Genomic DNA, 22,016 nt, shown 5'->3' with positions numbered 1-22,016 from the left:
GGTTAGAAATAATATAGTACCATAGAAATGAAACAACTAAAGCCAAAAGATACTAACCATTCGACGTCATTGACATCTGTAGATCATGCGGTACATGAGAATCATAGCATAAGAGAAGCATTAGATCAGGATGAATTAACTAATAATGACTAACACTGCTAATATGACTTACAACTCGTGTGTGTCCCCTCCTTCCCCCGATCATAGGCAACAAGATGAGGCATCTCTAAGTCCATCTTATCCACTTCCGGCTGTTCCTTCTATGGTCTCAAAAGTATGTCAGGTACCGACAACTAAGGCACAACCCACTGTCTCGTTACATCGAAGATCCAGTGATTCGGATTTGAGCGTTACTCCAAAAGGTGAGTTTTCTTAATTATACATTGAGTAATGTATGTATTACTTAGACACCTTTTGATTGAGATAATATAGAATATATTTTCATTTTGTCAAATACTTGAATTTTAACTTAAGTTTATGGTTTCTACTGATTCAGGAACATAATTGGATTTGCTTTTATACAGTGCTACAACTGCACTTTATTTGTTAAATGCATTGATCTGTAGGTAGTTTATTATGGGATAAATTCAAATTACAGGGTGCCTCATAAAGTGAGTTATAACCAGCAAAGAAGAAATTCCTGAAACAAAAATAGCATAGTTCATGATGATTCCACATGGGTCTAGGTAATTTTTTTTTAATTTATGTATGGTTAAATCATCATTTTCTCAATTTTTTTTTTTTTGTTTATTTCCTCTATTATTTGCTGAGTATTTATATTGCAGAACAAGGAATCACTTTATGAGACATTCTTTCCTTAGAAGATATATTTATAATATATATTTCAGTACATAATTTTAGTTTAGATTAATCTTTTTTATAACAATCAAAAACAAATAGTGATGTATATTATAGGTAACTCATTTGGAGCAAATGATAGATCAATGACTGGATTAAAACCATCGACTGCCGTGATAAGAACTATGAATCAAGATGCATTTGAAATGCTAGAATACCCATTTATTACTATGCAACAATACCCACCAGGATTTATTTTGCACATTGGTAAGCATATTAAAATATACTTCATGTTTCTTTTCGATCTCGTTGCTGGGCTTAATCATAACGTATCTGCTTTGAGACAGGTGGTCTTGTAAGCTCAAGATCAGTGAAACTTCTTGAGAGGATCAGCAATTTAGAAGAACCTGAGAGTCGCGACGCATGGTGGAAGGAAGTCAGAATGGAAGTTCGATCACATGCCAGAGCATTAGCGTGTAATGTAGTTATTGGTTACCGAGAGGAAACCAGTATTTGGTAAGATCAATATAAAAAAATTAGTTGTACATTATATTACTGTCATATCGATGGTGTGTCCTATTTTGCAGTGATGATGTCTGTGTTCTAAATGCATATGGTACTGCAGCTGTAATTAATCTTCATAGTTCAAGCCAGGAATCGGATAATGTTTTTATTAACAAAGGACAATCAGGATCAGGTGCTAATCCTTCAGAAGCAGATCGTGATAAAGTTCAACAAAAACCGGTACCTGTAAAAGCGGAGAAAAGTGACACAGAAACATCAGTACCAACTTCAACACAAACGGCAAAGTAAGGCACACCTCAGAAAGCAGGGATCACGATGTTCAGTTTCAAAGCAAATGCAGTCTTTGTCACTTACCGTACAATGAAGCAAGTGTTCCGTTTCGAGTGAACATGTCAAAATGCGCCATATGTAAGCGCGCTAGAGTACCAGATGTGATGTTTACCACTATAGAGTTACTAGAAAATCTTTTAACGACCGGAAGAGGATGCATTATTCAAGCCACCGCGTGTAAAGCCAAAAAGGATCTTAGAGGAGAACTAAATGCTAAAGAGATATCAGATTGCTTGCCATTTTTAGAATACGAATTACATAGTCTACTTTTAAATAAATTAAAAGTTAAAGGAATGAACGCAATATTTGGCTTAAAACTACAGGTGTCTGTTGGTGAACGATTAATTATTGGTATGGCTGTAGGCACTGCTGTTTTTTTAACTGCATTACCTACACCTTCTATTCCGCAAATTGCTTCTGGAAATTCTTGCACAAAGAGGAGCAATTAGCTGAAATTCAGAAAACTTTAGTTGAAACAGTTAAACAAAACAGAGAGTTTTATCGTTTGAAACCAGTTGGAGTAGGTATATTATTAACTGTATCTATTCTTCTAATTGGAAAGTAGCAATAGGTGATCTTTTCGTTATAGGATGTTGAAAATGGACGTGTCACAACTTCTGATACCGATGAATCGGATGACGATCTACCCGATGTAGATTTTAGCGTAGGTCCAAGGGATACTTGCGTGTTAGAAGTCGACGATATTGAAGATATGGATAGAATATCATTATTAATGACGACAGACCTCCAGAGGATTTTCATGTAGTAAATACACAAGTAATTCCTGGTTTAGATGATTTAGAAATTGTGAGAAATTTACAGATGTTCACCCAAATTTCAAGGACAAAAATTCCTGCTGGACAGTTTGCATCAATGCCCTCTAAATATTTTGCAAAGTTACTTCAGGTATATTTGTAATTTTTGAATTATTGCTGAAGACAATCGTCTTTTTAATTAAAGACCATTTTATTCCCTTGTTTCAGTCTGTATATTTCAAATTAAGAAGAATGATTCCATGTGCATTGTGTGATATGCAATTTAAATTGGCACTTCCTGAGCCAGATGAAATACAATTTACAGTAATTGGTATGGCACTCGGATTAGGAGATCCGGTAAAGATAAATAAATCTAAAAAAAAATTGATATCCCATTCTGTGAGCAAAGATCAAGTAAAAAAATCGGGTAGATATTTATTTTAACTTTTTTGTGAATACTTGTTATACTTGTAATGTTTGAACATATCTAACTAAAACGTTTTGGATACTTAGATGACAGCGATATGATATTCAATCTCGAAGATCACACTGAGGTTTCATCGGATAATGCGTCTAGTATTAACTTGAATTCAGCTACCCTAATTAATATGCCAGCATTGAAGTCTCGGACTCGTTCGCCAATACGATCTAAAATCCATGCAACACGTAAACATAAGCACGTAAGTTATTAGTGCAAGAAGTAATTTATGAAGCATCTAATTAAAATGATTCTTTACAGGTGCCTTTAAAAGGAAGATACGGTGTAGATATAACACCTCTGTCTTATCTACCGGGTGGCCGCATAGAAAGGTACTTAGGAAACTTGAACTTTTTCTTCATTCGCGAAAGCACATCTATCAGAGAAGTTAGTATTCTCGTAATTAAGCGGATAAATAAATTACTTGCAATAAATTAATTAAAATTAATAATCTTCTTTCTATTAAAGAATGGTGGTTTAAGTGGGTTTACCCATAGTTTCGTGATGGAAGTTTTAGCAATCGTTCGTGCGCACATTACAGCCTTAGGAGGGAATGCAATGGTAGCGTTTTTTATGACTAAATGCGTCCTTCTTCATAGTCCTCATAAGAACCAAGTATATATAACAACTTCTTATTTCCATACAATTTTTTTAATCGAATAGAACTAAAGGAAATGAAATTTTAGGGTCAGTGTTTGATAATGTCGGTGGAGACGTGGTATCCGTGTCATATTTCGCGGACGAAAAGCTCTGTGGATCTTCAAATTGCTGACCCCAACCTCCCCATTCTGCGCCTCCATAGCTACAACTGCACACCGAGAAGCAACGTCGGAAGTTTGACTTCTCGTTGATCGATGAACTTCATTAGTTATTTTGGACGGATTTTATCTCATCCCCTGTGATAGGATAGGATTTGTAAATATTTGAATCTCTAGCATATAAGCACTATAAGATATGAGAACTCGTTGAACGTAGATAAGATTATGAAATTTTGTAAATTTAGTCAAGCGGCTTTTCTCTAACAAAAATGATTATTATGTTACAAGACGCACATTTTCGATTAAGCGTGATTTTAGAAACACCGTATAACGAATTCTAAAAGCAGCTTCGGTGATTAGGTGCCTTCAGAATTGTGTATGAAGTTTGTGGGCAATTTTTTTGCCCAATAAAGTAAACAACTGTTACAGGCAGACTGTATAATTTAGGCATCTGAATGGAATCCAATTTGTTCTTCAATTGTAAAAGTAATAAACAAAAATAAACGTTTTTCCAAAATGTAACATTAAGTCCTGAAACTGGTTAATGTATAGAGATTGATGTTAGTGTGGATAAATATTCACTTCCATCAGAAGATGAACAAAAATTGATGTTGGCCCTTAAAAATTAATTTGTTGGTAAACCTTTGAGAATTCGGCGAATTAAATTGTTCTAATTCTACAAATATTAAGAATAATAAAAAAAAATTGTATAAATGTTTCCAACATTATGGAGAAGCAATCCAAGTTTCGCAACTTTTTATCTTTCTAAAGTTGTTGAATATGTTCTCTGGAATTCAGAACTATGTAAGATGTACAAAGTTAGATTATTAGTAGAATATGGCTTACAAAGTACCTTGTACATTTTGGATTGTTATGTATACGTCTCTAATCCTTTACATTTGTCCATTGTTTGTTGATAATTGTACCGATTTATTCTTATCAATTTAGTACCTATTGTGCAAGATTTAAACACACACGATAAATGTGCATTGTAAAATGTATTTTCGGTTTCTTCTGACACAACCACCGGTTATTTCTTATTTTACAGTGTGATTAAATAAAATAGTCATCTAATTAAATGTTTGCTTTGATTATAAGTATCCTGTTTATTTTATTGAAAAGGGCAAAATAATCAGTGTCGTTTTATTTTTTAATGAGACAAAGTGACATTTAATTTGTATCTTTATTATAACTCTGAATATTGACTTTTAATAAATGATTAAAATCGTTAAATAGTATTTAGAACTTGCCGTTAACAATTTTTTCCAATTCCACATCGTCGAAACTAAAGTATAGGATAAAAAATAAAATAACACTAATTATTCTCTCTCGGAAAGAACGAAAGAAAAACGTTAGTACACGCAAAAACTTAATTAGTTCAAGCTATTGCTATGTATTCGCTATAGAATTTATTTGCCGGTGAGGGATACGGGGAGTAGGGGGAACCTCTGTAACAGTTTCTGAAACCAAATGAAACCAGAAGTCGCACGATACATAAGTGACTCATCGCGATTTTAATTAGACAACCATTACTTTTCTTTGCTTATCATTACGATTAAATTTAATCATCCGATAATAGGAAAGAACATAAATCGATATAACATGAATTCAGGGAAGAATATCGAAATGGGTCTGCAGACATTCTTTCATAGCTTGACGATGCGGTGAATTGAACAGTTCGATTTTAAGTGTGAAGCATCATTTGCACGACATCTAAAGACGTCTGCCGAAGCGTAGGAAAACGTGATCAACATCCTGTCTCTTAACGCCGCTGTCTAGTAGTGGAATGCTCTCGTGAAATCCTACAAACGACATATCATATTAAACGTGTCCCTTTTTTTCATTTTTTAAATGTTAAATTCGGAAATGATATTTCCATTCATTCGGAAATATTACAAGTATCTTAAATTAAGAAAAGATCAAACCTATTATATGATTTTCTTTGTCGTCGATGTAACTTTCCATTTCTGATCCGAGCTCGTATATCCTAGAAAGAGCGGCGCACACCTTGCGGATCCTTGAGGAAGTTCATCCAAAAAATCAGGATTGCATCGCGTTGGTAATGCGGCAACATGTTGGTATAGAATACTCCGACGGTTATTATCGAGAGAAGAATCATGATCGATGAACCCATTGTGCTTAAAAAGAGAAAAATAAATAATTTTTAATACAAAGTATCCTTTCGTTCATTTGTATTTAATAAAACGACTAGTTTAGGTCTCTTATTTTTGCAATCATAAGAAACGTATAGTTACTATTAGCAAAATTAATATCGATTTAGGTGCAGATTACAAACAGACTGTTTCGATGTATTCTAAGAATTGTTTCAAAATTCATTAACAAGTAAAATTATTATTTTACAGACTGATACGAAGTATTATATGGACACTTCGGATGCAGAGAGTTTAATAGAAATAAAAAATAAGAAGTAGACGCACTTGCAGCGACGAGAAAATTAACTTGTGAAACCAATTTTCCTCTAACAAGTATGCTATTAATGGTACAATGGCATAGCATATTATTTTTAATATCAACGCCAGCAATACCGATTTCACGATCAAACAGCTAGGCGTATCTTTTTCCTAAATGTTAGGTAAATTATAAATCATGTAAAATTATTTTTAACAAATAATAGGTCCAAACATTTTGGTATATCTATCGAACGCTCATTTAATATTATTTATTTATCAATTTGATATTGTTAAATTAGAAGAAAAGAGAAGTAATATTATACTATATGGTAAGAAATAGTATTAAAATAATTTATAAATAAAATAATTCATAATTATTTACAATGCGAATTACTTTTTAGCGAAGGATGAGTTGACTCTAAGGGACAAAGTTTCAGGGAAATACTTAAAATCGAGGATCAGGAACACATAAAGTTTGGAGGAAAATCACCGTGGAAGTATCGTCTAATGTTTATCGGTCCCTTGAAAAGGAAAAGGGAAGTATCGCGTTACACAAGACGGAATCGGAATATCGAGCAAATAAGGCAGGCCGATCCGAATGTGATCTCAGAAGTAAGCTCAAAGTCGGGAAATCGTATTACCAGTGCCGCGTGACTGGAATGTTTAGTAGTTTTCAGTCTCTAAATATAAAACGAACACCGCGGGAGATAAATCGAAGAAAACGGACGAACAAGGCGCGTTTCTGTCGAGCTGATCGTCAGGAAGCTCAAGAATGCCGAGCTGCTATGTACATATATACGACCTGTAAGACGAAAGATAAAAGGAAAAGGTGAACTTTATTCGTTAAAGTGCCACGCTGTTAATCCCATTTTGATTTAATTCTTTTGCGAGAAATAAAGTTAACTATACATCGAGTGATAGACTAAATAATTGAAAACAACAAACCGAGGGAAATATTGTGAATTAAAAAGTATGTCCAACATCGATGCCAATGTTAACCCTTTGCACTCGACGATTTTTTCGCAACAGAAGAATAGGAATTTAAAGATTTTCTACTACAAAGCCGATGATATTTCTTAGAAAAGTAAATAGAAAATCGTATATTGATTAACGCATGGAATTATTTAATCCCAATGCATCGCATACTATTACATTGTCTTAAATTTAGTATACCAGTTAATATCGATTTCAAATTTTATTGAATGGTGACTGATGGTCATCTCGCGATTAAAATTATTTTTCGTTGCATTCCAAACAGCTTTTACTCTAACAAATCAACAAATTTCCACGTGTATAGTAACATTCGTCTCCAAAGTGTTAAAAGCTTAAGAAATATTTCCAAAATTGGAGAATGTGAAGGAAACTAATTATGCGTATGTGAAAGTACTTGAACGATTCTATCGTGGATGATTAATAGCGATGTTTCAAGTACCTTCTTATCGAGGTATTAGTAACGTAAAGCTGATATCAAGAGTACTAACGATGAATCATCGGAATTATCAGGTGGATAAATGTCAAGGACTTCTCAAATTTCTGGCGTAACGATCAAGTGCTTACACGTTAGATTCGTATTCTATTACTGCTTGTGGAAACACAGGGAAACTTTTCGCCTGGAAATATTTAACAGCTTCTTAGAGGCAGGATCAAAGGATATATCGCAGGATAGAATGTTCTAACCGGTACTCTACTATGGCATAATTCTTTATACTCTTCGTTTTGCTTTCAATGGTGCAGCGATGAAAGGGAGAAACGATATGCGTGACAGAACTTTAGGAATGGGATCGGTGAAATTGAATTTAAACCCTTTGTAGTTTTCCTCTATACTACTCGACCAGCTTAAGCATCGCTATTTCGTATCCGAAAGTTTAGTTGTATCTCAACTTGAACTTCTTCGAGAACGTTCAAACGTTTCTTTTATGATAAATTGCCTTGCTGAAAAATCAATTCATCAGCTGAAAGCTGTTCCTGTAACAAAAAACGACGAGAAATTAGGAAAAGGAAGGAAAAGCAACTAGAGTCGTATATCCTTTAAGAAGTTTCGGGAGTATGTTTCGTAACAGAGGGTCAAGACGATTAAATAAATAATTCGGGACGTAGTAATAATTAATCGAATTACTTTGAATTGCTCTAGTGACCTTGCGTGCCCATCTCCTGTGGCGACAGTAAGAATTGTTTGGTTTTCCTTTCCACTCGTTTTGCCGGTTCAATTAAACCCATACTTTCGTCTCTGATAATCAAACTTACTAATTGTAACATTCAAAAGGACAAACTACTGGCCATAAAGCGTAGGGAACAAGCTTCGTTTAACGAGAAAAACGTAATTTCGTAAAGAAAACCATTCCCACGAGCAGCGCGGTTTTTATAGATTCCAATTTGCTCGATAGTTTTCACGGTTACTTTTGAGTTCCGTAAAATGTTAAATTCTTCATTTTTTTTCGCATAAAACGGTCAACGATAATTGCATAGCCAAAGTTATGCGACCCTTCGACAACGGGAATGTCTTTTAATTAATTCAATCTACGAAATATTAAAAAGGAACTACGTTGCGAAGAGCTTAATTTTTAATACAATTCGAAGAATTTGTAAACTATTTCTCCCTCTCTTATCCATTCGAAAAAATTGCCCTACGGTATGGAAGCAAATAAAGATATACGATGGAAGTGATGCAAGTTTTATGCTCTGTATTCAGTTACAGAAAAGTGGTCGAGACGTATGAAACCGTCTGACTTAAGCTAGCGTTTACTACTTAATTTCATCAACTTTCGACGCCGGTAGAATAAAACACCGTACGTTTTACGATTTTCTGTTACGATTGTTCGTACGGTATCTTTAATATTCGTAATTTATCGTAATTTAAGAAAATAGTGAAAATCCGACCAAACGACGTACGAAAAATAGAGCTACAGACGCTTATATATTTAATCATCCCATAAGTTCGTGCCGGTTTTTATTTTTACTAAAATGACTAATAAAATGACTTTTTAGATATTTTATTTTAATACACAAACTTGCTTTTGAAAAGAATTGTTGCCTGCTTTCATTTTGATCGAAACACAATTGTTCGTAGTTGTTCATTTCCTTCGTATCACTACGATTTTCTTCATTCGTAAACATTTAGATACTACAATAATATATTTAGATACTCGTTATAGGTCGGTAGTTCTAGCGTTAAATATCAAGAAAAAATGTGGTCACCTTTTCGACCCACCACTTTTTCCTAGTTCGTGGCAAACACGTTAATCATCGATATAGTTTACAAAATGCGACAAAAAATGTAAATAGAACCGCGGAACGAATCTAATACATTTATAACGAGAATAAAAGTGGCGAATAAATTGCGAAACAGATATATAATAGATATAAATGTATAAAGGCGTGGGCAGTGGGTTCGTTACGACTGAAAAACAAGCTCTTCTTCCTATCGATCTATTTATCATGATCCTCCCAAGACTTTAATTCGATCACTATTCGTCATACACGTGTCGCCAATGAAAGATAATTCCACCATCCTCTTTTTCCTATCCTCCTTGGAAGTGCTCCGTGAAATTTCGGCTCAAGTAGAAAAACAACGGGCGTTTACCTTCTAAACACTTTCTAGGCAAGGATGGAAATCGGAAAGAGGGAAGACGCGTGTGAAGGTTCATCGGATTACTTACAAACAGGAGTTTCAGGAGGGCCTATGTAAATCCTGATGAACCGAGACACCTGATGAGCAATCGCTCGACCAACCCTTGTCACAGATCGATTAAGAAGCCTGGGAGATAACGCTCGTGGGATTTCGAGAGGAAATGAATGTCAGTTCTTAATCGAGTTTATATCTGAAATATCACTACCGTAGTTCATGGTCTGCTCTATTGTACGCTAATAGCGGGATAATCAGGAGAGAGTTAAGGGAAAAAATTGAAAATTAACCATTTATTAATCGGAGAATATTTTCGCGATGAATTATAACAATTCGAAGCTTCTCTTTTATCTTTATATAAAGATAATATCTTCAATACTAGATTTACGGGTGTTTTTTGTATATCTATCTTTATGGAGACTCGTCAGATTTACGGGTAAAGAAAATCGCGTATTTTCTTGAAAAGAAAGACCACGAGTTTAATTTAAAAATAATTACGGTATTAACGAACTTAATATAAACTGATTAAATCTATTAATATCGTATAATCGGAGCAATCTACTACACAACTTTAATAGCGAAATAAAATAAGATAGACTTTGCAGCAATCGTATAGACTCTTATAATCGAAATCGAGAAATGACATTTTCGATCGTATGATTTCTCTTCTATAGCACCAAGGAGGTCTCTAGAATATCAGCTCTGTACATATGGATGCTTATGACATTTCGCTTATATATCAGGTCATCCCTTTCGTGCCGGTTTTTACTTTTACTACTTAAAATTCTACGTGGAATAAACGTTTAAATGTTAAGAAAAAATGTAGTCGCTTTCTTGTCTACTACATAAAATGCGAGAAAATATGTAAATAGCGTCGCGGAACGTGATGAACCTAATAGTTCAGCAGATCGAGTCTCTCTATCCTTTCGATCTTTTATCAGTAAATTACAATCTCCTTTATGCTCACGAAAAAATTTAAACACAGATCGTACAGATAATAAATTACTCTCTCGTCGAAGAAGTTCAAGTAAAATCGTTCGTTCCTCGATTTTCATCATTAAATATTCCTTACAGATTTTTTAATATACACTCCGTATAAATTCCGCGGCTATATAGCTTCGAAACTGTTTAATCCGATATCACGTTTAATCTACTAATACTGCCAGTGTTCAAGAATAAATGAACACTGGCAGCGCGGGATTAGAAAGATTTATGAAAGATTGTTGTAATATAATGTTTAATAAGGAATTACGTTTAAACCATGTGAATTTAAAGTTTTAACCGTTGTAATCTAAAAGTTCAGGCCGGGTACGCTTACGGCGAAATTGAATATTGAATTTTCCCGGTAAATCCCATTGTGAAACAGAACTCATAGGGAGGAAGTTATAATTCGTGTGCGTCCGTCGTAAAACTGGCCGCAGTGGAAAGACAGGACGATTTTTAAGACCGCTACGAAATGACTTTCTACGCGTCGAAGAATATCTCGAGAATCGTGAGAGATCGAGAACTTCGCGTAGGATTTATTTGAAACCCACGACATGCGCGATTACGTTACATTCCTCGTAAAACGCATTCTACTTTGCAATGCTATGAAAAAAGAAAAAGGAAATACGGAAACTCACGCGAGGAATTCAATATCACGAGGAATCTGCATAGTTGAATCGTGTGATTTTCTAAATTTATAGTTTACTGGTATAGGAAACATTTTTATTCCGTTTCGTTGATCAATATCTAACGTTTCAAAAGCTTCGATGGCTTGACGAGCATTAAATTTCTTTATCGCTAGTCTTTCTTATCTGAAACGAAAAAGGGGATAAAAGATAAATTATGAACTAACGAATGTTCATTGAAATGAAATAATCTGATATCAGATAGATAAAGAAGCACAGAGGTTACGAGATGTATTGGAATCTCTTTCGACGAACAAACATTTCGCAAATACATATTCGCTCCGTCTCTCCGCGTCTTTTATAAGGGCAAACTGCGGTGCAAACTATCCCCCGAGATAGGCTGAATAAACATTTCACAAACGCTGTCGACCAAATTAATGTTTGCATTTGGGACGAGCTCATTTTTTATCTGTCAGATAAAAATTGATCCACGCGTGCAGGTGTGCCTTCGAATGCAATTTACGTAACCCCAGGAGCAGGAATTACACGAGTCTCGGTATCAAGGCAAAGAACGTGTTAAAATATTTACCAAATAATACGGCGAATGCACGCAGCAAAATCTGCATGAAAGAGATACGTGAAACACCAGGTAGAATTTTTTAATAGAAAACCGAATCAAAGTGTTAAAAGGAAGATTAATAAAAAAAAAGCAGGCTAGAAGCTTGATTGTGAAGCTTAAAGGAAAACCATTTCGTAACTCAATTTAAAAATTTCATTAGGAAGCTTAACTAGAGTTGGATAGTGAAACGTGACAAGTTTTCTTATGCAACAAGTAATAAGCGTCGAGGCTCGACCAGACGCCTCGCCCAAACTTTCTGTTAGCAGTAAGAAAATATCCCCTTTTTCAGTCTCCTGAAGTGAAATTTCGAGATTTCAGAATTAATCATAGGATATTAGATAATAGGAGTGTCAGGTATCTCGGAGCAAGCATACCACTCACCTGTTGCCTGTTCACGAACACTGAAGTCCAAGGTATTGTACGACTTGTCACAGAAACTGCGAAGAGCGGATGATCCTTCTGGATGCTGGCTCACTGGACACTTCGTGACAAATGGTGGATCTAAGCGAAGGTGGTGGTCGGTGGTAAGATCCAAGGCAACGATGATAGTGGCGACATTCGCGAGGGATCAGCCCTTAAATATGTACGCGCCGTTTCCTTGGCCATGCGCGTTTCAACAGGGCGCCAGGCGAAATCGCACGCATATCACACCCTCTCATACAACGGTTGATGTACATTTTCAATTTTCCTGTCGACATGCTGAATAAAAGTTTCATGAAAATGCCGGCGGTTGCGCAATACAAGGGGGTCTTCTCTTACACAACCCCCTTCGTTCCGGCCTGTTTTCTTACTTGAACGCGCAGCTTGTAAACGAGATTTTTAACGATCAAATAGTTGCTCTGAATGACAGAACTTTGGAGACAAGAGGCGTCTTATCAACTCTTGATTAGCTCTGCTCGCATCTTTACTGGTTCTTACGGGATTTCTTCTTGCTCGCAATTTCATATTGCCTCATTAAGAATGCTTGTAAACAAAACCACAACTTCCGGGACTACCTAGAAAAAAAAGAAAAAAATTTTTTATATTAAAAGTTCTTCTTATTGCGTTTCTCTCGATTCTTTATTTCATTGAAATTTTAAATAGTTTTCCTCGTTACCGAACCTGTGATATTTTATTACATTATCGATCAAGATGATTAAGTAACTTATCGAAGAGGTAATAAATTTAACGAGGTAATAAATGTCGTAAAAATTACAGAGCAATAAAACAATAGAAGGAATTACTGGAATTTTATGAGTCTTCGTAGAATTTTAATATCCACTTTTCTAAATTACATTTCGTTATTTTCTCTCTGCCTTTCGAGGATATTATTTCGTTCGTAGAATATGAAATGGAATTATTAGAAATGTTACCTCAATTTTTGGATTATTACCAAAAGGACGAAAGGTACCTTTGTATTGCACAATTTATGTTCCATATTTATTTCTTTTAATATTTGTACACAATTTCTGAATGTGATTTCCTCTTCTCCTTTTATATTTTTTAAGAAATTTTCTCTGCTTCTTACTTGAAGTTCAATCTGCAAAATTAAAAAGTTAATTATGTTAAGACATGGTGTTTTCTTTCTTTAAGGATGGAGTTATTTAAGATCAGAACAGATCTTACCCTTCGACAATTTTCCAATGTGTTAGACAGTCAAGGTAGAATTCGAATCAAGGAACGGGGACTACCGAAGCAAAAAATATGAAATGAAGTCTGTCCGCTTGTATGATCATTGTCGTTCAGAGAAATCGAATTTTTTAAAAGAATGATTTTATACGACATGGTTAACAATAGTAAACCTCAAGATAACCATTTCGATCGTGAATTGTAAGAGTAAAACGCATTACAATAAAAAATGTACATAACTTAAGAAGCTTCTATTTTAGAAGATTTATTTAAGGAACAGAATAAGACGTTATCGCATAAAATCTCATACTAGGAATCTTATTAAATGGATTTTAATTTATTAACCATTTTGCGTTTTTAAATTAAATTCAACGACCCTTGGATCAAGATTCATTAGGTAGTCACGTGACTACATCATTTTACCATATTAACGAACTGGAATATAACAGCGACAATTCTCAGTTTCAATAGATATATCGATCGTGTTGCAACACTGTGATTTCTTTATTAAGTTGGTCGTTATTTTCAACAAGTGTAGTTATTATTTGAGTTCCGTTTAACACCGGAGTTGACTCTCAAGGAGTTTAAATTTAATCATGATGGATTACTTTTGTAATAATACTCAGGTAGTTTAAGCGGAGATACCTTAAATTCTTTTGTTTTAACTGTGAGAGGTTGCAGTTTGTGAAACATGAAGTTAAAAACACGCAAAGACGTCGATTCCTTTGGTCCTCAGTAACAATTCCGTTAACGAAGTAATAATATACAGAAATTCTCGTGACATCCTCCCACACGGTCAGCTTTTGAAATTTTGTTTGGTATTAAATATTAGCTTACGACAGCCTTGAATTTCCTTCACGGTACAGGATTAAATGTACGAAATTGTATCGCAGTAAAAGAGCCCAATTTTTTGCCCCGAGTATCGGCAAATATTTTCCTTTTCGCTGTTAATTATGTTCGTGGTCGACAAGCCTGTTAAAATAAGAAAAAAAGTGCCGTTGATTCAATAGGAGACGATAAAAATCTATTTAATGCAACGTGTTGTTCAATTACTCGAATAAAGTGATCGTTTATTGTACAATTATAACTGGATTCATTACGAAATTTGTCATAAATTCGAATTCAGTGCGACATTTAATGTAACATATACCCTTTGGCTTTGGTATAGTTAACGTTGTGTGTTGAAATATTTTTGCTATCATTGTTTTAACATATCGCTGCATAAATAATATTCGATATTTTATTTTGAGCAGATGGTTTAAGTTTTGTATACGTGTACGTGGATTTAATGAACATTATTGTACGGTACAAGGAATATACACGTAGCTTTAACACAGAGTGGAAAGTTTAATATATTGTAGTCTATTATTTTTTTCAATATGCGGAACCTTAGTGAGAATATATGAAATACGTATACTCAATCAAGAAACTAAGGAGGACTTACTTTCGGCTGACTTACAATTTGATAGAATCCCATCAAAATCTGAAGGTGGAGGATTCTATGATTACATAAGGTATTGGTCTTCCCATAATATAGCCGTCCTCTTGTCAGGGTAATGTTTGCTCAAGAAGAATTGCACGAAAGACGTGTTTATCTGTTTATTCCTTTAGTTGGACATTCCGCAAAATAATTGAGGCCTCACGTGCACCATAGTTTTCTAACGTGATTTACAACGTATTCCCAACAATCCTGACAATTTAAAAAATAAAAGTTTACTAAGGTGAACCGTGAGTGGATTCATTTTCAAAGCGGATACATAAGTGTTATACGTTCTGCATCGATACCGATTGCCGTCTCAGATCTCCAACACAATGAGTCTTTCGCCGTTAATCAGCAATTCAAAGGTTCTGCAAAACAGTGATGAGTTAGGTAAATATTGATCGTATAATCTTTATTTTTAAAAATCCGAAAACGAAATATTACAGGTTTTCAGGCATTGTTTCTTTATCATTTTCCCGAAAACGATACTTGTAATTTCTGCGCTATAACTATTGCACGAAGATAGCTGATTTACTATATATTTTAGACTAGATTAAAATTATTAATCTCATGATTTTTAATAAGGTTTTAACCGTATCAACGTGTTAAATAGAAAAAAATATCCTACTGCTTTCATTTAAATAAAAGTTCTATGTGTCTTTAACTAGTCTTCGATAGAGGAAAAAGAGAGAATGAAAACAAAGAACCACCATTTTTATCATCATAAAGTTGCTATCGCGGTAGAACTAATTTTCTCTAGAACTCAGGTGTTTTTTCTAATAACTGACGTTCTTATTTGCGACACGTTTTATCGGTAATTAGATTTCTGGGAGTTGGAACATTTTCGCTTACAGGTGCGATTAATGTCGACGTGGTAGGTGTAAGAGTTCCCGTTCCATGAACGTCGAAATTTCATTGTTAAGGAAGTCTACGGATAATACCCATTACTTTGATCAAATTATCTGACGCAGCTGCTATTTTCCAGATGCATTCGCAGCTACTAAATGTTGACGTATAATTAAATGCGCAGAGAGGAAAATGAAAGAGAGAGAAAATTCCTCTATGGAAGCCGCAGTAAACAAAATTGTATAATACTTAATCGAACGGAAAAGATCGGGAGTTTTTAAATAAGACGAATGAACTTTACAATCATTACGTATTCATTAATTGTGTCAAATTATGATACGAAAAACACGAATGTTTAAATTGAATATTTTTTGGTTATATATTTACTTGGTTTCGTGCAATAATTTATGACGTGAAATATCAAGTATTAAGCAGAGAATAGAAAAATTGAATATTAAAGTTTTCGGATTTTTAACGAATATATTGTCCTAATTTTAATATATTTTTAATCCTTAAATGTTTTAACCTTCAAATTAACAGTTATTTTATTTAACAAATTTTTTTACGAATTCACCTAATCTGACACTTACTATTTATCTTCATTTTACATAAGTATCATGATTTATAGTTTGCACATATATTATATTTATTTTGTTTAACTATATATGTTATTACACGTTTGCCGCAAATTCATTACCTTTCTCGTTATTATTATTCGAGTTTTATGCATAATTTTCTCTTAGGATCTTGAAACGTTATAAATTCCGTTAGACATTTGTTCTATCGTAAATCCATTTTGTAAAACGAATAATCTATAACAATTTAGGGAAAAAAAGCGATACGTTAAGCAACGAAGTGATTGTTTACCATACATTAAGGAAAGTGAAAGTAAAATTCGATTGCGTACAATGGCGCCAGTAACAAAGTATTAAAATTGTTTTCACACGATACTCGTAATTCATGATACACACGGAAACACAAACACTTGGAAGGCATGTAAAAGGGGCGCGGGCAGCATAGGAAATTACTATGAACTTGGTACCGGCGACTTGTAATGAATTATTCATTGGTGAAGGTAAAAAATATCGGTAAGACAGCGGTTCCAACGTGGGACTTTTAAATATTCATGAAATACAGTCACATGACGCAGATTACAGAAGTCAATGTTACCTTAATACATCGCAATGGTATCTCTATGCGATTAAGTTTACGGAAGAGCGTCAAATTGTCACGAATCGATGATTGTATTTTTGCATATTTACTCTGACAATAAGTTTCCCACCTGTCATAAGAAGTACCGTATAAAAATGAATTCGTAACTATTTTAACAAAATGTTCTATTTACCTTTGAGAAGGAAGAAATTATCCTTAGAGATTGCATGATGGCGCTTAACGTATTTAATTTCAAATGTGAAACGACTCTAGCTCCTTCTATGATGTTTGTTGGTTAATTGTTAACTACATAGTCGAGTTGTAATAAACTCGCTATTAAATTCTTCGTTAAAACATCTATCGGCTAATAATTACGTATTATTTGCGAGTAATTTTTTTACTTAATTTTATAAGTCCTATTTACAAACAATACAGAAAACTAAAGAGCACATACTATTATAGAGGTGGTTCGAAACAGTAGGGTCCAAAGTTCCTTAACCTTTTGACACTGGACGCGTAGTAAAATGATTAACTTTTATTATATGTATGTAATCTGTGTTTTAGAATAAGAGAATTAATTATTTTGTACTTCATAAGATGTCAATGATTTATTTCCAAAGCATTAATCTTCAGTGAAAGAAGTACTAAACTTATACGTATTCTGCAAGTCTAATGAGAGGGGTAAAACACCGGTAGATGGCACCCTTTCTCAATTCTAATTTCCTTCTAGAACTGTATTAACATTTATCGATATCGCATAATGTAGTTCACGTTAATTTTTTAGCGTTGCGATCTTGTTCTTTATTAAAGGGTGTACTTGTTAAAAGAAATTTTGTAATACCTCTTTTCATAGATTACATGGTTAACCTCCATCATATTCCCTGCCCGAAATATGACGAAGCTCATAAAGAATCTCTGGAGAATCCAGAAAAATTTTGGGGAGAGGTTGCACAGTGCGTAGATTGGAGTAAACCTTGGACAAAGGTATTGGATAACAGTAAACAACCATTTACAAAATGGTGAGCGTTTATTTTTTTATAAAATTTCACGTTTAATGTAAATTCAATTTAATACTTAACGTGAATTGTTTAAAATCTTTTGTAATCTATATCAATATTTAATATGTATCATTGTATAATAAAAAGATGAAAGAGAACAGTTGTTGATTTTATACCGTAGGTTCATTGGTGGAGAATTGAATGCCTGTTACAATGCGGTAGATCGTCACGTTCACGCCGGAAACGGAAATAAAACAGCGTTGATTCATGACAGTCCTCAAACATCAACGATTCGAAAAGTAACTTATAATGAGCTTTTAGAAACAACATCCTTATTAGCTGGTGCACTGGCTGATCTGGGTGTAGGCAAGGGTGACGTAGTTATTATCTACATGCCATTAATTCCTGAAACTATAATGGCGATTTTAGCAACTACGCGACTTGGAGCGGTTCACTCTGTCGTATTTGGCGTAAAAATATTTTTAAATTCATAAAATAAAGCATTGCAATGTGTATTACTTGAAATTGGTACATACGTATATCGCATTAATTATTGGAAGAGTTGCGATTGACTTGTACTACTTCGTTTCAAAAGATCGATTATTAATTGTTCTATATATATTAAAATTTCAAACTAACATGTTTTTAACATTGTAAACAAACGAAAGAGATTTTAAATCGTAAGATTAATCTATTTAAAGGAAAGATTGCAATAAATTATATTTATTTTAGGATTCGCTGCGAATGAATTGGCACCAGAATAAATCATGCAAAACCAAAAGTAATAATTGCAGCCAGTTGCGGTTTAGAACCATCCAAAATTATTCAGTACGAATTTTTCTATTCTCTGAAATTTTAATACATTGCAAAAATCCATAATTATACACATTTTATCCTAAACGTAGATACACCGTTATGTTGAACGGCGCTATGAACCTCATTTCTGTAAAAAAAACCAAAATGCATTATATTTCAAAGAAAAAACATTTGGCAGAGTCCTCTTTTAGAGGACCAGTTCGATTGGGATGATGTAATAAAAAGATCGAAACCGCATTCGTGTCAACCAGTTGAGGCAAATGCGCCTTTATATATTTTGTATACTTCAGGAACAACAGGTAACTTCCTGGTATTTACATTATAATATCGCAATAAAATTAATTAAGTATATTAAATTTATGAAATAAGTAACTTACAATATTGTAAGATGTAAAATTTATTGTTCAGTACGATAGAGAGTTTGCCTTTCTTTTCACATGTTATACCGGAATATGTGTTTCGAGTAGCTATTTTGAATTGTTTCCGAGGCATTATTCCATCGAAACTCATTAACTTTCAAATTTGAATTATACCACGTGAATTTCACTTGCCATGAAACTTTGTATCAAATCTGTATAAAAATTCTTATTATACTTCGCAAAAGTCATTACACGGTTAAATAGGCAGGCGTGACGTACTTTTAATTATATGCGCGGTTACTCTGTGCAAGAGCGTTTCAAAGGAAACATTCGCTCGAACAACAAATACAAAAACTTCATAGCGAAAGTAGAAGCGGTTAAATTTACTTCGCAAAAAGCATTATCTCAAATAAGCTATCTTATTAAAGGACAACCGAAAGGAATTCTGAGGACTGTCGCTGGACATCTCATTGCCGTTTGTTGGACGATGAAAACTGTTTATGGGATGGATAAGGACTCCGTTTGGTGGGTAGCCTCGGATTTGGGCTGGGTCGTTGGACTCTCTTACATCTGTTATGGTCCTCTGATCTACGGTTCCACCAGTATAATGTACGAAGGAAAACCTGATAGAACACCAGATGCAGCTCAATATTTCAGGTTTAAATATATAACATGAATCTTAGCCAATATCAAAATACAAATCTCGTTCCATATTTATATCTAAATTTTATTTCATTATTAATTTGCTTGAAATGAAACGTTTCACTTATTTGGCTAGATGTACTAGACCATGTAACATGCTTGTCTCTTTGCAGGCTAATCGATCAACATAGTGTGAACGCATTGTTTTGTGTACCCACCGCACTTCGCGTTATAAGGCGTGCCGATCCAGATTTATTATTGGGTCGAAAATACTCTATGAAATCGTATGTATTTTCATAAAATGATATACAATGAAAGTTCGTTGAAATATATGTTTGCTTTTTTTAGTTTGAAAAGTGTATTCGTGGCTGGAGAATTCTGTGACTACGAAACGAAAACGTGGCAGAAAAAGCGTTTAAGGTACCGATTTTAAACAATTGGTGGCAATCGGAAACGGGACACCCTATTACAGCGTTGTGTTTGGGGTACGGACATAATTCTAGTTTACCAAGATATAGTACCGGCCTTCCAATTCCTGGTTACCACAGTAAGTTTAATACTTCATTATGATAATACATGTTTAAACAAAGTTTTGTATAAACAAAATTTGCATATCATCTAGTTGACATATTACGGGAAGACAACAGTGAGGCAGAAGCTCACGAATTAGGTAGAATTGCAATAAAGTTACCATTACCACCTGGTTGCTTTTGTCAACACTCTACCGAAGATGAATAAGAAATTCGAAGAAGTATATTTCTCTGCATATCCGGTAAGTCTTGTTTATCATATCAGAAATTTTCTAATGTTATTTTTGTATTTAAAAAATATAGCGATGAAATTTCGCGAAAATGATTGAATTTATGAGAAAATAGGGGGTACTATGATACGATGGATGTTGGTTATAAAGACGAATTCGGATACTTTTATGTGATGGCACGTGACGATGACGTTATCAACGTTGCCGGTCATAGATTATCCACGTCTGCCCTGGAAGACGTTGTCTTGGCTCACCCCGACATTGTAGACGCCGCCGTAATTGGCGTACCAGATCCTACTAAAGGAGAAGTACCTTTGTGCCTTTATATAATGAAACAAGGCAAATATTCAGTGCAAATATTTTACATTTCGTTGTTTGAATACGTGAAAATCGTCATATTTGTCTTTGTATACAGATTCAATGAAAAATGAGAGACAAATTAACGAAGAACTGGTAACGCGAGTAAGAAACTTAATTGGTCCCATTGCGTCCTTTTAGAATAGCTGCCGCTGTGAGAGCTCTCCCTCGAACACGTTCGGAAAATAATCCGTAAATCTATCGCAAATTTAGCTCGTTCTAAACTGGTTAAGGTAAATGAAAATTAATGAAATTTATTTTATTGCATATTGAAGTTTATGATATGAAAAAGATGAAAAATTTCTATTTTAATGAGAAGTAAATATTTGCTGGAACAAAGAATGAAATTTCCACATTTTTATACAAGATTAAGAGTATGTTATTTATTCATTCATTATTCGCCAATGTAAAATATTCGTTCTTTTCTTTTTCAGATTTCAAGTACAATAGAAGATGCATCAGTATATCTCGAGATCAAAGAAGTACTTCAAAAACTTGGTTACGCCAATTAGCACCAGATCCTCAATGATAAATGTAATTAAGTTTTACCATTTTTATTATAAACGTTTTAATATCATATATAAAATGTAATAACCTACGTACGACATATAGTTGACACGCAGAGAACAAAGAAACACGTATCGAAATGATCGATTCAATAATTATTTCTGCTTAAATGCAAAAAATAGTAGTGCTCAACATCATAAACAACAAATGAAGTCGAAATCTAAGCAACCTGTATAGTCTCACTCACCGTTAGGTCTTTGCTGCAATTATAATTTTCATTAAACAGCAAATATAATGTATTTTGAATTATAAAAAAATCTAACTAGAACGACTTTTCAAATTGTTCTAATATCATAAAAGAAAAGGAAACAAAAAAACTAATCCTATAAAATTTGACACCTTCGATGTAGAACGTAATATATTCCATGCTACCACTTCTACTTTGTATTACTAAAAATTATGGTAAATAAGAGAAAAGAAAAATGTATTAGCATTTTTGTTAATGTTTCGACTGTAATAATATTAACAATTAAAAAATGTAACAACCATAAAACAAACGTTGCCGATCAATTTATAGAAATAAAA

At 33.9% G+C, this 22,016-nt stretch overlaps 3 protein-coding genes across 3 annotated transcripts; 2 read left to right on the top strand and 1 right to left on the bottom strand.

The window, feature by feature from the left end:
* Positions 1–12: 12 nt before the first annotated feature.
* On the top strand, positions 13–3,658 carry LOC143220654 (C2 domain-containing protein 5-like; the record flags this gene model as incomplete). The annotated part of the gene is given in 15 exon segments (XM_076446270.1): positions 13–144; positions 146–362; positions 916–1,065; positions 1,146–1,314; positions 1,386–1,606; positions 1,609–2,079; positions 2,082–2,173; positions 2,243–2,384; positions 2,387–2,559; positions 2,637–2,835; positions 2,922–3,088; positions 3,148–3,273; positions 3,355–3,501; positions 3,573–3,582; positions 3,585–3,658. Coding segments are annotated over 15 exon segments (2,490 nt in total), but the record flags the coding sequence as incomplete, so codon positions are not given.
* A 1,699-nt stretch (positions 3,659–5,357) lies between these two features.
* LOC143220653 (myosuppressin-like) lies at positions 5,358–5,778 on the bottom strand. Its single transcript, XM_076446269.1, is given in 4 exon segments — positions 5,358–5,446; positions 5,570–5,665; positions 5,668–5,718; positions 5,721–5,778. Coding segments are annotated over 4 exon segments (294 nt in total).
* An 8,335-nt stretch (positions 5,779–14,113) lies between these two features.
* On the top strand, positions 14,114–21,453 carry LOC143220652 (acyl-CoA synthetase short-chain family member 3, mitochondrial-like). The gene is given in 20 exon segments (XM_076446268.1): positions 14,114–14,140; positions 15,315–15,384; positions 17,846–18,011; positions 18,172–18,459; positions 18,721–18,743; positions 18,746–18,818; positions 18,896–18,938; positions 18,940–19,105; positions 19,594–19,822; positions 19,981–20,091; positions 20,156–20,208; positions 20,211–20,354; positions 20,430–20,518; positions 20,520–20,583; positions 20,676–20,906; positions 20,983–21,059; positions 21,061–21,104; positions 21,106–21,157; positions 21,359–21,428; positions 21,431–21,453. Coding segments are annotated over 20 exon segments (2,043 nt in total).
* Positions 21,454–22,016: the final 563 nt, after the last annotated feature.

The sequence above is a fragment of the Lasioglossum baleicum genome, unplaced genomic scaffold (assembly GCF_051020765.1).
Source record: "Lasioglossum baleicum unplaced genomic scaffold, iyLasBale1 scaffold1385, whole genome shotgun sequence".
In the NCBI taxonomy this organism is placed as follows: domain Eukaryota; kingdom Metazoa; phylum Arthropoda; class Insecta; order Hymenoptera; family Halictidae; genus Lasioglossum; species Lasioglossum baleicum.
The sequence above is the reverse complement of the archived record's forward strand: the minus strand, read 5'-3'. Positions and strand labels throughout refer to the sequence as shown.